Source organism: Osmerus eperlanus, chromosome 25, assembly GCF_963692335.1.
Source record: "Osmerus eperlanus chromosome 25, fOsmEpe2.1, whole genome shotgun sequence".
Classification (NCBI taxonomy): domain Eukaryota; kingdom Metazoa; phylum Chordata; class Actinopteri; order Osmeriformes; family Osmeridae; genus Osmerus; species Osmerus eperlanus.
This window is the reverse complement of record NC_085042.1, coordinates 2,657,871-2,671,965: the sequence shown is the minus strand read 5'-3', so window position 1 is coordinate 2,671,965 and position 14,095 is coordinate 2,657,871. Positions and strand designations below refer to the sequence as shown.

Genomic DNA, 14,095 nt, shown 5'->3' with positions numbered 1-14,095 from the left:
GAGGGGTCCACACACTGCCCCCCCCCCCCCAGAACCCCCCCCTCGCTGGGTGGATCCGCCTTCAGTCTGGGAGTCATTTGGGGAGTACGATAAGCATCACGCTCTCAGGGGTTGGGTTACAGGCCAGGCAGATAGTTGATTCTTAATCTGTTGAAACTAATGAGAAACTCACCAGAGCAATCAGTGCTGGGGTACGATGGCTTTTGTACACACACACACACACGCACACACACAAACACGCACACAAACACGCACACAAAACCATTGTATGAAAAAGTGTCTTCAGATGTAAAACCTCCATTTTCTTTTAAGGTATGTGTTTCTGTAGTGAGGTTTGCTGCCATGTTGATCAGTACCATAGAGCCTTTATGTTATCAGAATCATAATGGGCTTTATTCACCATGTAAGTTCACACAAACAAGGACTGTGTTTAGGGGTGAAACATCAGACGGCAGCGTAAGGACACGACACAGGTTTAGGAAACATGCAGTATTTATTTAGCAACCACATTTAAACACATTAAATAAAACTACAAAGGTACTTCACTTATAAAAAAGATAGATTATGTCCCATTCACATACAAAATATGAACAATAATTTACTGTATAAATTAAAATTTGCACTATTCCTTATTTACAATTTAATGACATTTTGCCGCTCTGAATCGTTTTTCTTCCTTGTACAAAGGTTTTTTTATTGCAGGAGATCTCTGATGCAACTCGAGGAAACAAAGTAAGCGACAAAAGCCATGGAGAAAGAGCTATGGAATGTTCCATGAAGGACAGGAGACTAAATGGAAGTTTGCATAATTTACCAGGCTATCTAACCAGATATGACCTTGACCTTGCTTGATTCAAACTGTCAGTTTGGGTTAACTTCTTTGGGATATGACGAGGACTCGTTTACCACCACCCTCCCCCCCTTCCCCCCATCTCTCTCATCCTCTCTTTCTCCTTTTCTTTCTTTCCCTTTCTCGCTCACCCTCTTTTTTTTATCTCCCTCCCTCTCTGCCTCCCATCTGTGTAAGCATGGGGTGTTGTGAACATCACAGACCACAGGATATGTGCTCTTCCCTTGCGATGATGAACGTGACTTGGAGAGGATTCGGCAGGGCCGTGCAGTACAGATCACTCCTCCAGTAGAGAGCACCCCCTCCCCCTCCCCCCTCCCCCCCTGCCCCCGTCACTAAGTCAGTCTCCCCTACAGTAAACCATAGGCTTCAGATTCCATTGTGATGTCGCATTTTGCATACGGACCCTTGCCCTGTTTACACGTGCTCAATACATGCAAAGTTCGAATTTGGTTCCAGAGGAGGCGCAGTGCTGAGCTGAATAAGCGCTATCGTAAAGAAGTGAAGGAGAAGTGCGCTCGTTCATGTCTCTGGGCCAAAATAGTCATCTTGACAGGGATTGGAAGACTGTCCAGGAAGTCGAATTCAGAAGTGTGTGCGACGTGTGGAGGGTGGCTGACCTTTCAACACCGGTGTCGCTGCTGGAAATGTCACCGTTATACACCGAACTGACAGTTTCTGAACTTGTTGTCATACACACACACACTCGTGTGCACACACACACACGGATGCGCACACACACACACAAACATACACACACACACAGTTTCTCGTTGTCTTTTCGGAGCTTTGAGGGGATAGCTTGGGTCTGGTTAGTCCAGTGAACTTGGGGAATGTGCAGCTTATTCTCTGAATGCCTCAACCTCGCAGCCAAGCTGCAGTTGATGATCATAAACAATAAAAAACCCTGATGGATCACTGCCTTGCTTTGCAGAGACATGACATATAACGGCAGGACTTAATGTCATCATTCACCACATGGAATTCAACAACAATCCAACACCGTCCCCCTTTAGTTACTAAACGGCAACATAACCAGAACAAGACGCCCAGTAATGTTACTAACTACATTTCGGGGCACATAAGGAGAAAACCAAACAACACATGAACAAAATAGAAAAACTGTTTTAAAAGCCAGTCCCATAGTAAATCTCTGTAATGCCAAAGTCCCGGTTGTTTTAAGAAGACAGGTCTGGGATTGGAGATGAGGAGAGCTGACAACGCCCCAAAGTCCAGGACGCCCTCAAGGCACTTCAACACACATCAGACACCCCGCCTTCCCTAACCACATCTGCCCCCTCCTAACCCCCCCTCCCTCTCCCGCACAGGACAGAACACTGATCCATCTGCTAATGGCCATGCAAGATCACAGAACTTTTTTTCTCCCCCCGCTGATGACGAAGAAAATTCCTGTCGGAGTGGATGCTTCTAGAAGGAAAGTTTCCAGTTCTTAGTATCAGCTATGTTTTTGTGCCGGGAATGTAGTTTATTCATGAACTGAATGAGACACACATGAATGAAGATGGCTCTAGCTGACTACCAAGAGTTTTACCGCTCTTAAATCCTATTTCTGATGAACAACCCCTCCACTATCCATACATCCATTTTTCCATCCTTCTATCCCTTATCTCATCCCTCCATCCTCGATCAGTAGGAGGAGTTCTGTGAGCACTTCCATCGTAACAGATAAACAGTTTAATGAATGACCAGCAGTCGGGGGGTGAGGTGGGCGGTCTCCTTCACCTGCCTGTCTGGTTTTGGGGTATCAAGGTGTTTCTAAGAGTAGCATATTCTGTGTGTCCAGAATATGGTCATGGTGTCTTCTCCCTTTTGGTAATGATTAGGATTCGGCCCAGTTCTCTCTGAAACACTACTGGCTCCCACAGAGGTCTGGCGGACATTTTGTATCTTGCAGTTTCAGTGAGGATGCAGGCTCCCAGAGAGGTCTGGCGGACATTTTGTGTCTTGCAGTTTCAGTGAGGATGCAGGCTCCCAGAGAGGTCTGGCAGACATTTTGTGTCTTGCAGTTTCAGTGAGGATGGTGGCTCCCAGACAGGTCTGGCAGACATTTTGTGTCTTGCAGTTTCAGTGAGGATGGTGGCTCCCAGACAGGTCTGGCAGACATTTTGTGTCTTGCAGTTTCAGTGAGGATGCTGGCTACCAGAGAATACAGTGAGAATGGTGGACTTCTCCTACAGGCTAGGACTGACTGGCCGTGTCTCTGAAGGGAAACTCCCTGACCTCTCAGGCGTCTATGGAGGATGGAGACGGAGTCCCATATAACCCTAACCCCTGCAGTAAACTCCGTCTGTCTGTCTGACTGTCTGTGTTTGTTGGTCTGGATCGCCTCGCATCTGTCTGTCTATCCGTCCACCTCGCGCTGTACTGTATGCCCTTCTAATCCTTCCCCTCCTCCTCTCTCCCTCTCCTCCACACAGCAGATAGTCCTGTCTGTCTCCTCCCTCCCTTCATCCCTCTGGGCTGAGCTCCAGGTCTCCTTGGGCCTCCAAGAGGCCATGGTGGCGGAAGTCACTCAGTCTTTAGCTTGTTAGCTTGTTAGCTTAGCGCCCCCTAGAGTCTCACTGTGGGAGCGTAGCCTAGCCTAGCCTAGCGCTCCCTCTCGGCCCTGGTACAGGGTGTAGCAGTAGTAGTAGTATTTGGTGGTAGTGGTGGTGGTGGCGGGAGACCGGGGAATGCCGTTCCCCTAGTTGCCCACCAGGGGGCTGAGGTCTCCATGGTGGTTCTTGAGCTTCTTCTTGAAGAGGGAGATAGTGGAGGGGCGGTACAGGATGATCCAGGGCTCCGATGCGGCACTCTGGCTGCAGCTCTCAGAGCCACTGATGCTGGGGATGCTGGGAGATCTGGAGGAACGGGGACACAGCCGGACACAAGTGTGTTCATTCAAAACATCGACACACACACTCCAGCAGGAGAGATGACCGCAGACCAAAACAGACCTCGGAGATAGAGGTGGAGAGAGGGAGAGATGGAGGGAAGGCGAAGCTGAGAAGGATAGAGAAAAGAGAGCTGAGAGAGAGAGAGACAAAGCAAGGCAGAGAGAAAGAGAGCAATTGATGGAAAGAGAAAGAGAGATAGATAAAGGCAGAGATAGAGACTTACTTCACTGTGATGTACAGCAGTAGTTTGGCTACCATGACGATCACAGTCAGGGTGAGCAGAGCAGCCAGAGCGTAGATGGTCCACACTGCCGACAAGAAACGTCAACATTAATACACTCACTCCTAATAAAACATACTGCTTTTTTTATGTTTTAAGGAGAAACAGGATTTCATAGAATCCTATCTGTCAGAGTACAGAATCCTGAAGCAGATAGATGACTAGAAAAAGCAGGAGAGATAAAAGACAAGATGGAGACCATGTGCCAGCACACCTGTTAGCCAGCCCTGCTCAGACAGGGTCGGTCCTGGTGCAGGAGTCCAGCACTGGGGCCAAGTCTAGCACCATGGTTAAGTCTAGCACTAGGGCCAAATCTAGCACTGTAGGCCCACGTCTAACACTAGGGACAAATCTAGCACTAGGGCTAAGAAGAGCACCAAGGTCAAGTCTAGCACTAGGGTCATAACTAGTACTAGGGCGAAGTATAGCATTAGGGCTAAGTATAGCACTAGGGCGAAGTATAGCACTAGGGCCAAATTGAGCAGTATAGGGTCAAATCTAGTAGTAGGACCGGGCTTGTAGTAGATCACCTCCCCATCAGATGAGTCCGAGACCACCGTGCTAGTCATGCAAGATTCAGTACCACATCTATACAGGCTGAAACAGAACCAGCTATGGAGAAGAGACAGTGTATAGAACACTGGTGGAGAAAGATGAAAAAGGACATGGAAACTGGGGACTCAAACACAAACAGACCACGGGAAGACAGAGGCTCTCTAGAGCGCCAGAGCGTCCAGGAGAGAGCAGCAGCGGAGCGGGGAGGCGGGACGGGCGTGGTGGTGACATACTAGTGTGGTGGTTGCTGGCCTGCTGACCTGGCATGTTGCTCGGAGGCTTGTCGGGGCTGGACGTGATCACGTAGAAGATCTGGGACGAGCGTCCGTTTCCGCTGACGTTGGACTTCTCCGTCACCCCCTCCGGCGGAGGCGGGCTGGTGCTGGCGTCCTCCTCTTCCTCGCCCTCGTCTCCCTCGTCCATGGGCCTGAGGCCCTGGCCCTGCAAAGCTAAGGGGACAGCAGAGTCACGTCCCCTCTTCCTTTGGAACGATGCACCTTGGGAACTGGTGTCATCCCCATCGTTTTCGTATTGTTAACCAATGGAACGTGGTTGGAGGTCCAACCGCACAACTTTCGGGGCCCAATCAGAGTTTTTCAGAAGGAGAATGCTGGCAGCAGTTCTGGGGAGAGGGATGTTGGCACGAGGAACAGGGAGAACACCAGAGAGACTCTCCCTGTGGCGCTGGTTGGAGGTTCCATCCATCTTGCTCAGCTTGAAAAGGGATGTTTTCACATGTTCTCCATTTACTCACAACAACCCCCGGAGCTTCAAACCCCAACGTCGGAGCCCAGTTCCTCCTACGTCACCTGAAAGTGTTTATCCTAAGCGAGATCGCCCTCAATCCACCCTTCCCAAGTCCCTCCTCATCTCCACCCTACCTCCACCACTCTCCCCTCCCCTCCCTCCTCATCTCCACCCTACCTCCACGACTCTCCCCCCCCTCCCTCCTCATCTCCACCCTACCTCCACCACTCTCCCCCCCCTCCCTCCTGATCTCCACCCTACCTCCACCACTCTCCTCTCTCAATTCACCCTTCCCAGTCCCTCCGGATCTCTAAATATCTCTCCCTGTTCACTCAGCACGGCTCCCTCCCTCCCTCCCCTGAGGACTGGGTGTTTAAATCCATCTCTGCCCACAGAGGTAGTCTCCCTCTATTTCCATCTCATCACTCCATCTCTCTCACACATTATGCAAGTCTCTCCACGTTTCCCGTTCTCGCTCTGTTCTCTCTCTCCTTATTTCTTTCTTTACATCCCCCCCGCCCCCCCTCCCCCTCCTTCTCCACCACTCGTTTTCTTAAGATAACTTCTACGCGATGTGTCCTTCTGTTAGAACAGCATCTCAAACAGCCCGGTCTTAATTCATCTTTGCGGTACTTTCATCTGGAGAACTAGCCAAAACACGAGCTGTCAGACGACCCAATACTGTTGTTCGAGGTTGCTTGCATGTGTGTGTGCGCACGTGTGCGTGTGTGTGACTTTGAAAGGGGGGGAGAGTCACAGGTATTGAGTTTGAATGTCAACCACGGCAGAACAACTCCATGTAACTGAGGCACGGGCAATATGAGAGCATTGTTCAGAACACTGCACCCATCTCTCCGAGTGTGCTGAAAATGCATTTACAGTTTCTTCTCCACTGCACTGCCATCCAGAACGCCCACGTCTAACGCCTCGACTCACCCCTCATCTGAGACAAACTCCTCGGAAATTAGACTGTCCCACTGGAGCGAATATATCAACTTAACAATGTCTTTGTTATGCAGGGCACATGCAGTCTCACAGAGTACCAAGGGAAACAAAACATTTAAATACACAATATCGCCCTCAGCTGTGAGGCATTGGCCATCAAATGAGGAGAGATGGGAGTCGGGGCAACAGTTGGCAAATACTAATCTCTCTCTCTCTCTTTGTCTCACACTCTTTCTGTCTCTCTTTATGTCTCCCTCTCTCTCTCTCTCTCTCTCTCTCTATTCTCTCGTCCTCTCTTTTTCTCGAAATCTCTCTGCCCTTCCCACCCTCCCTCTCTCCAGACTGCGGTAAAGCACATTATAGTTTGCTCGATTTAACATCAGTAGAGAAGCTATGCAAAACTCAGTCATGGAGACAGACTATCAATGTGCACCTGTTCATGCAAATGTGCTGGCATTCATAAATAAATATATTTGTGTGTGTGTGTGTGTGTGTGAGGAAGCAGAGCTAACCACAAATACAACATTCAAATCAGAATCATGCAAACACCAACTCCGTAAGGATATACATCCTTCACCATAGTTATTCTGTAAACAAAGCCAGCGAGCCAATCAATTCCCACCTTGGTAGAGGACAGCGAATCCTTGCGCCTGATTGGTCCGATCCGAATAGAAGTACAGGATGACGAAATCTCCCGTGACGTTGACCAGCTCCCGCGGGGGGCTCCGCCCATCGAACCTCGCCACCACCTGATTGGTGTATCCGTCCAGCAGCTCCACCATGTCGGTCTGGTCGGAGATGTCGAAGAAGGTGAAGTTGAAGAGGATGAGGGAGGCCCCGGGGACCTGGATGGGCCAGTAGCACACCCGGCCCGCCCCGTACTTGTCGGGGAAGTCTGGAGAGTAAACCACCCCTGAGGGGGCGGAGTAGTTCCCCCCACAGGCCCCCACACGGGCTGGGAGGAGGGAGGGGGGGGAGGAGGAGAAGGGTGGGGGGGGTGGGGGAGGGGGCAGTTAAGGAGAAGGGGGGTGGGTGAGGAGGAGGGGGTGGGTGAAGAGGGGGGGGGGGTGAGGAGGAAAGGGGAGAGGGTAGGTGAGGAGAGGGAGGAGAAAGGGGGGATGAGGAGAGGGGGTGAGGAGCAGAGGAGGAGGGTGGGTGGGTGAGGAGGGGGTGAGGTGGGAGGGAGGAGGTGGCAAGGGTGGAGGGTGGGAGAGCGGACGAAAGTCAGTCAACAGTACAAACATCGAAATCAATCTGTCTTCAGCAACAACAAAAAGTGTGAAAGAACTCACACAGAACGTTCTACTACAGAAGCTTGTTGAGCTGAGCAGTAAGCCAGACCAGAGTAATCGCACGCCTGTACTCACTGTCAAAGATGATGACCCATCCATCCCCTCCACAGGGCTGGGTGTGGTCCCCGAAGCACACGTGGTTGCATTCCATGCTGGGCGCTTCGCCATGGCGACGGTGGTCCAGATCGTTTCCACAGAAACAGGCGTAACCAGACTCCATCCCAGCCAGCTGAAGAACACACATGCAAATACTCCCAATAAGAATTTCACATTTTATTTGGTTTCTCGAGTTTTACATAGATTTCTGTAAGACACAGGACTGAACTCAGCAGCGACAACCCAAAACTGAAGAAGACGAATCTTGACAAACTTCAGTCGAATTCTGAAAAGATATTGGATAACCACGAAGAACTGAAAGGACCCTTGAGAAGAACCTTGCGAAAACTAATGACAAGAAACACCGTAGAAAATGCTAGTGCTCGGAAAAATTGGCAACAAAACATCCCTCACATAATCGCAATGTATATTTGTTAACGCTTTTAAAAAACGACTCAATAAAAACAATCGCATCAAAAAAATCTATTGTCTTCTGGTCTGCTCCCTTGCTACCCATTAAAGGGTTTATCACCAGAATGTGTCAGGGCGGGTTTTCAAAGCTCTGGAGGGGACTGTCACCATCTGTGTCACAGCTAATTAGAGGGTCACTTGTCAAGTTCCAGTCCACACACATGCGAAGACATCTGTGGGAATGCTAAACAGAAAGGGGCTCTGCTATAGCGACACACGGTTGAAATGTGAAGGACTGGGAACAAGCCACACTCCACTCCTCTGGCTTTCTGGAATGACGGACCGTTGAGCACGGCCCATTGTGTGCTGTTTAAATAGGACCTTTGTGTGACTCTCTTTCTGGAGATGTATTCATATGAAGGTAGGGCCTCATTTCCTCCTCACGGGCTATCCTCGTGGAGCTGGTACTTATGGACGCCCCCCCCCCCAACCCCCCACTTCACCCAGTCAACAAATCAACACTTTCTGGTTGGTTGCGTATTGTATTGGGTGCAAAATGTGTCAGAACACCTACTGCTCCAGATTCTTCTGGTGAGGGGGCTGGGGTTGCAGTGGGCCACTGATTCACATGCTGAATCATCAACCCTGTCTTTGTCATGAAGGCTTCTGGGAATTGGGGGTGACAGGCATATCCGGACAGATAGACGGACAGACAGAAAGGGTTTTTCCTTTCTTACTGTTCTGACGTTGTGACTGCGGACACACGGCCAAAAGGATGTGCTCAAACACGTACACCGGTCACTGTTTATACCCCCCAAACACAGAGAGAAAGAGAGAGTGAGGGGAGAGAGAGAGAGAGGAGAGAGAAAGGGAGAGAGGAGAAAGAAGGAGAGAAAAACAGAGATAAGAGAACGTGAAGGAAAGGGGACCGAAAGAGAGATGATAGAGAGAGAGAGAGAGAGAGAGAGAGAGAGAGAGAGAGAGAGAGAGAGAGAGAGAGAGAGAGAGAGAGAGAGAGAGAGAGAGAGAGAGAGAGAGAGAGAGAGAGAGAGAGAGAGAGAGAGAGAGAGAGGGAGAAAAGGTAAGGAGAGAGACATATCGAGAGAGGTAATCTTGGGCTGGAGGATATGAAGGGAACACTACTCCTGAGTTGTACAGCCTTCCCAGTGTCAGGAGGTGTGATTCCTGTCAAAGCCTGCCCCCTGTGTGTTTCAACCCGTCTCCACAAGCACACAGTAGCCTTGTCTGCATCGATTCCCCGGGTCAGTTTAAGTGTCGGGGTTAAACCTATGAGTTAGTCTTTGGTCTTACCGAGTATCTCTGCTTCCTGCAGAAGCTGATGCAGTTCTGGATCGTCAGCTTATTGGACGTCTCGCTGCTTCCTGTCAGAGTGGGCGGGTCCCCGCTGTCCTTGAAACACCCCAAGTTTCCTGGCACTGTGGAGATGGAGAGAGACAGAGAGAAAGTGAGGTTTGATCATGTGTTGGTCGGCATTATGATGATGATGAAGAACCAATGCTTTATGAAGAGAACTACATTTGTTGCAAAGTTCTTGGCTAGCCGTTTGAATGCAGAGAGATAGAAAACTACATTTCCCATAGGCCTACTATAGTTTTGTGCTTAGACTTCCAGTATATTACCGATCCAAAAAATCCTGTACATTTCCCTGAGGAAGATTTAAGGTATCTGGTTGCCAGTCATCATCTGGTTGCCAGTCATTGTGATCCAGAGTTCCCTGTTGCTGCACCTGGTCAAAAATGAAATTTCCTGAAACCTGGTGTAGTTCCAAGGATCGCTAGCTGGTTGTTGGGTTTTATAATCTGTATGATAAACAGCATTCAGTAGGACCACACCCATCTAATCCTACCCTCTGTGAATTCAACTCTACCGTGTATCGACCATTCATCGGCATGGCTACTCGCTAAGCACTCCCAAACAGAGACAAGATACATCGATCAATCCCTATACCCTGACAAATATTGTGTTCAGAACAGATGTCTTCATTAGGATTCTAATCATATAGAATCCTCATTTCATTTCAATGTTATGGGGTCAAATATAAACTACAGAGAAAGAACTAAAGTATGAACTGCGAATATAAATGGCTCCTCCCAAGGCTGTTTGGTGTAATGAGATCCTGTTGCCCGTGACCCTAGGGCGGACCAAAAGCATTACACTGTGAGACAAGACGTGTACCAAGATCTTGCTCCATTCAGTTTCAATTCAGTGAAGTAAAACTTTGCACGTTCATAGATGCTTTAATACATTCTCTGAAAGGTTAACTCATAATTGATGGTGAAGCAATGCTAGCCAATCTCTTCTGTCTCGCTGTCGTCAATACAGCTGGAAGCTGAAAGATCTATGAACGTGGACAGAGTTGTTTGTTTTCCCCTGGACGTACCATACGTATATGCACTGTAGTGCCTTCTGGGTACTGCGGTTCTATTCCGTGTTTAGGTTTTGGGGTGAATGAGCACAGACGGTAAAAGAGAGAGGCAAGAAAGGGGGAGGAGAGAGAGGATGAGGACCACACACACACACACACACACACTCCAGTGCCCCGTCTCGTGAGGGCCAATGTAAACGTTCGGGGCTGATCCATCAGCTCCTCTAGGTAAACAGCACACGCTACAGAGCCTCTCCGTTTGCGTAGCGAAGACAGGAAAGCACGCCCGGACATCCACAAGGGGTTCAGCCGGCCAACGCTTCGCAAAGAGAAAGCTAGAGAGAGACAGGGAGGGAGGGAGGGAGGGAGAGAGGGAGAGAGAGAGAGAGAGAGAGAGAGGGAGGGAGGGAGGGAGGGAGGGAGGGAGGGACGGAGGGAGGGAGGGACATAGGGGGCAAGAGAAAGAGAGAGGGAGAGAAAGAGGGAGAGCAGTAAAGTTCTCCGGACCACTCCCATGCGTCTCGCCTACGTTCCCTGACCGCGGACTGACCGCCGACTTGGCGTGCCGGGACTGAACCGAGGGTTTGACGGACGCACAACCCCAAAAAGTGCCGAGCGAGCTGTAAAAAGGACGCGCTCCAGCTCCCTCGTCGACGCCATAAATCATGATGGAATATCCTTCTTTTACGGCCACGTCAAAGCCCTGGTTTACGGGCGGATTAATATGGCGGTTTGCATCATTTAGCGAGGGCGCAGCGCGATCGGGGGGAGCGAGAGGCGGTGTTACGGGGGCGAGTAACAGCCAGACGTGACAGTTATGGGGGCGTTTGGGAGCTTGATCGGGCCTCCGAGGTGAAGGGGAGGCAGGTTGAGGCGGGGGGGACGCACGATAGCGGAGGTGTGCGGAGGTGAGATAAACCCCCTGGGAGCTTCTCTCTCCTACAGCGCCGTTCTGAGGGAGGTTGGCTCCATTGAGGTTTTTCCAATACGGATTCCCCGTCTTTTCGTTTTCTCCCCCCCCCCCCCCCCCCCCCCCCCTTTCGAAATGCCACTGCAGGGCTAGGGCGGTCGGATGAAAAGGAGAGGGCCTCTTTTGATGGGAAGATTGCAGACCACTGACAGCTTGTGTGTCTTTGTGCTCTGGTCGTCTCGGAGGGAGAACGGCTGGAGGTAGAGGAGGATAGAGAAGGAGGGAGAGGAGGAGGCGAGGGTGAGGTAGAGGAGGATAGAGAATGAGGGAGAGGAGGAGGCGAGGGTGAGGTAGAGGAGGATAGAGAAGGAGGGAGAACAGGAGGGATAGAAGGAGGGAGAGAAGGCAGAGAGGAGGAGATAGAGAAGGAGGGAGAACAAGAGGGAGAAGAGGAGGAAGAGGAGGAGGAGGGGGAGAGAAGGAGGGAGAGTGGCAGGGACAGAGGGAGGGAGGAGAAAGGGAGAGGAGGAGGGAGATGAGGAGGGAGAGGAGGTGGAGAATCTCTCTAACAACTCTCTCTCTCTCTCTTTGTCTGCTCGCTCGCTCTGCAAATTCAGCATTAATTTAAAAATGCTTTTACAGGAGGAAAGCACTGTGCCAAGCATTGCTCACAGCCTACATCTGCTTCACAGGCGCAACAAGTGCAAACATCTAGGCTTGTAATGACAAAACACACACACACACACATCAAAGCCCCTGGTGGAATTTTCTTTAACAAGCCAGAGGAGAGAGGGGAAACCGAAGGTGTGTTCCCTCTCCCGGCAGAGTGGAGCAGAGGCTGGGAACCCGGGGAGATCTTCACAGGAGATCACCCCCCTACCGAGGTGCCTCCTCCCCCAGGACCATCACACCTCAACCTGCAGCCTGGGTCGAGACGCCGCCGCTACCCCCCCGAGCCCCGCCCCGAGCCCCGCCCCACCCTCCACCATAACCCCCACCACCCCCCGCCCCCACAAGACGCACCGCAGCGCAGACAAAACAACACGAGCTCCGAGGCGTCCGCTTGAAACCGGATCGCGCGGGTTCTGCAGACGCGGGGAGGAGCGCCAAACAGCCAGCGCCTCGCGGACGACGGGGCCACGCGGCAGGCTTGGCAGGAGGCGGCGGAGGAGCAGGTCTGAGGGGCCCCCGAGTGCTGGGCGGAGGAGGTCATTACACATCACTATGACATCTGCAGGGGGGGGGGGTGGTGGTGTGGGTGGGTGTGTGTGTGTGTGAGGGAGGGGGGGGTGTTTACAACAGGCTGCCGGTGTCTCTCTCTCCTTTCAAGATACGTTACTCCCTCTCAGGGACACGCAGAGCCCGGACACACTTTACCTCTGGGAGGTGTTCCAGGAGAGGGGGAGGAGGGAAGAGGAGAGGAGCAGAGGAGGAAGAGAGAGAGAGAGAGGTGTAGTTAGAGAGACAGGGTGGGAGAGGAGGAGGACGGGAGATGGGAAGGAGGAAAGAGAAGAGGGGAGAGAGGAGGAGACAGAGGAGAGGAGGGAGGAGAGGAGGAGACAGAGGAGGGAGGAGAGAGAGGAGGAGACAGAGGAGGGAGGAGAGGAGGGAGGAGAGGAGGAGACAGAGGAGGGAGGAGAGGAGGGAGGAGAGGAGGAGACAGAGGAGGGAGGAGAGGAGGGAGGAAAGGAGGAGACAGAGGAGGGGAGGAGAGGAGGAGACAGAGGTGAAGAGAGGAGAAGAGAGTGATAAGGGGGAGGAGAGGGGGGGGGAGTGAAGATGTGCCCCCTCCGTCCAGGAAATGACGCTGCTCACTGCCAAATATCATCCTCTCCTCTGCTCTCGTCTCCTTCTCTCTTTCCTTCCCTCGTTTATGACCTCGCCGCCTTTCATCCACTTGGAGTTCGGGGTAAATGTCTCGGTCCTCGTCGGAGTCTCTCCGTCCTTCCCCACTGGCCTGTCAGTGTGTAGACAACACGGGCAAACTAACACAGCTGTCTTCTCCAGATGTGCTGTTGACTCCCCCAGCGCAGGATCTGAAGATAAATCGGGGAGGCCTACAACCCAGATCCCCCCAGAGAACTCTGCGCTCTGGGGAGGAGGGTGTGTTTGGTTTATCCCCCATCTGCAGCTTGACACATCCCTCCTGCCCAGACGGCAGAGGCCAGGCAGTAAGGCTTTATAATAACAGCCTGCTGGAGAGGATAGACTGGGGAACAGGCAGACAATAGGTGACTGATTATAAGACAACCACTCTGGCTTCTCAGGAATTGCCTCTGCTAGGGGGAGAGAGAGTGTGTGTGTGTGAGTGTGTGTGATTTGCATGTGTGTGCCTTTCCTGTCTGTGTGGATGTGTGTGTCTGCATGTGTGTATATTCACTGTCTGTGCGTCTGTCTTACTCTCTGTTTATATTATGTATGGGCATGTGTGTATGTATGAATGTACGGGAGTGTGTATGTACGTGTGTATGTATAAATACGTGTGTGTAAGTCTGAATGCACGTGTATGTCTGAACGTATGCGTGTGTGTTGTGTATGAGTGTGTTTGTGTGTGTGTGTTTGAGTGTGTGTCTGTGTGTGGGAATACTTTTGTGCATGAGTGTGTGTGTGTGTGTGTGTGTGTGTGTGTGTGTGTGTGTGTGAGAATCTCTGTGAGGCCGTGTTACAACATGATGGAGAATCAGATCAATGGCGTTGCCCGGGGCGGTGGCAGAGTGACTAACTAC

The 14,095-nt window shown here is 51.3% G+C and overlaps 1 protein-coding gene across 1 annotated transcript; it reads right to left on the bottom strand.

Annotated features, from left to right (window-relative positions):
• Nucleotides 1–474: 474 nt before the first annotated feature.
• On the bottom strand, nt 475–12,582 carry kremen1 (kringle containing transmembrane protein 1). The gene is made up of 7 exons (XM_062452109.1): nt 12,393–12,582; nt 9,385–9,509; nt 7,642–7,795; nt 6,897–7,229; nt 4,816–5,031; nt 3,971–4,055; nt 475–3,711 (listed from the first exon to the last, which is right to left on the bottom strand). The coding sequence occupies exons 1-7, from the start codon at nt 12,580–12,582 to the stop codon at nt 3,555–3,557; spliced, it is 1,260 nt and encodes a 419-aa protein (XP_062308093.1). The 3' UTR covers nt 475–3,554.
• Nucleotides 12,583–14,095: the final 1,513 nt, after the last annotated feature.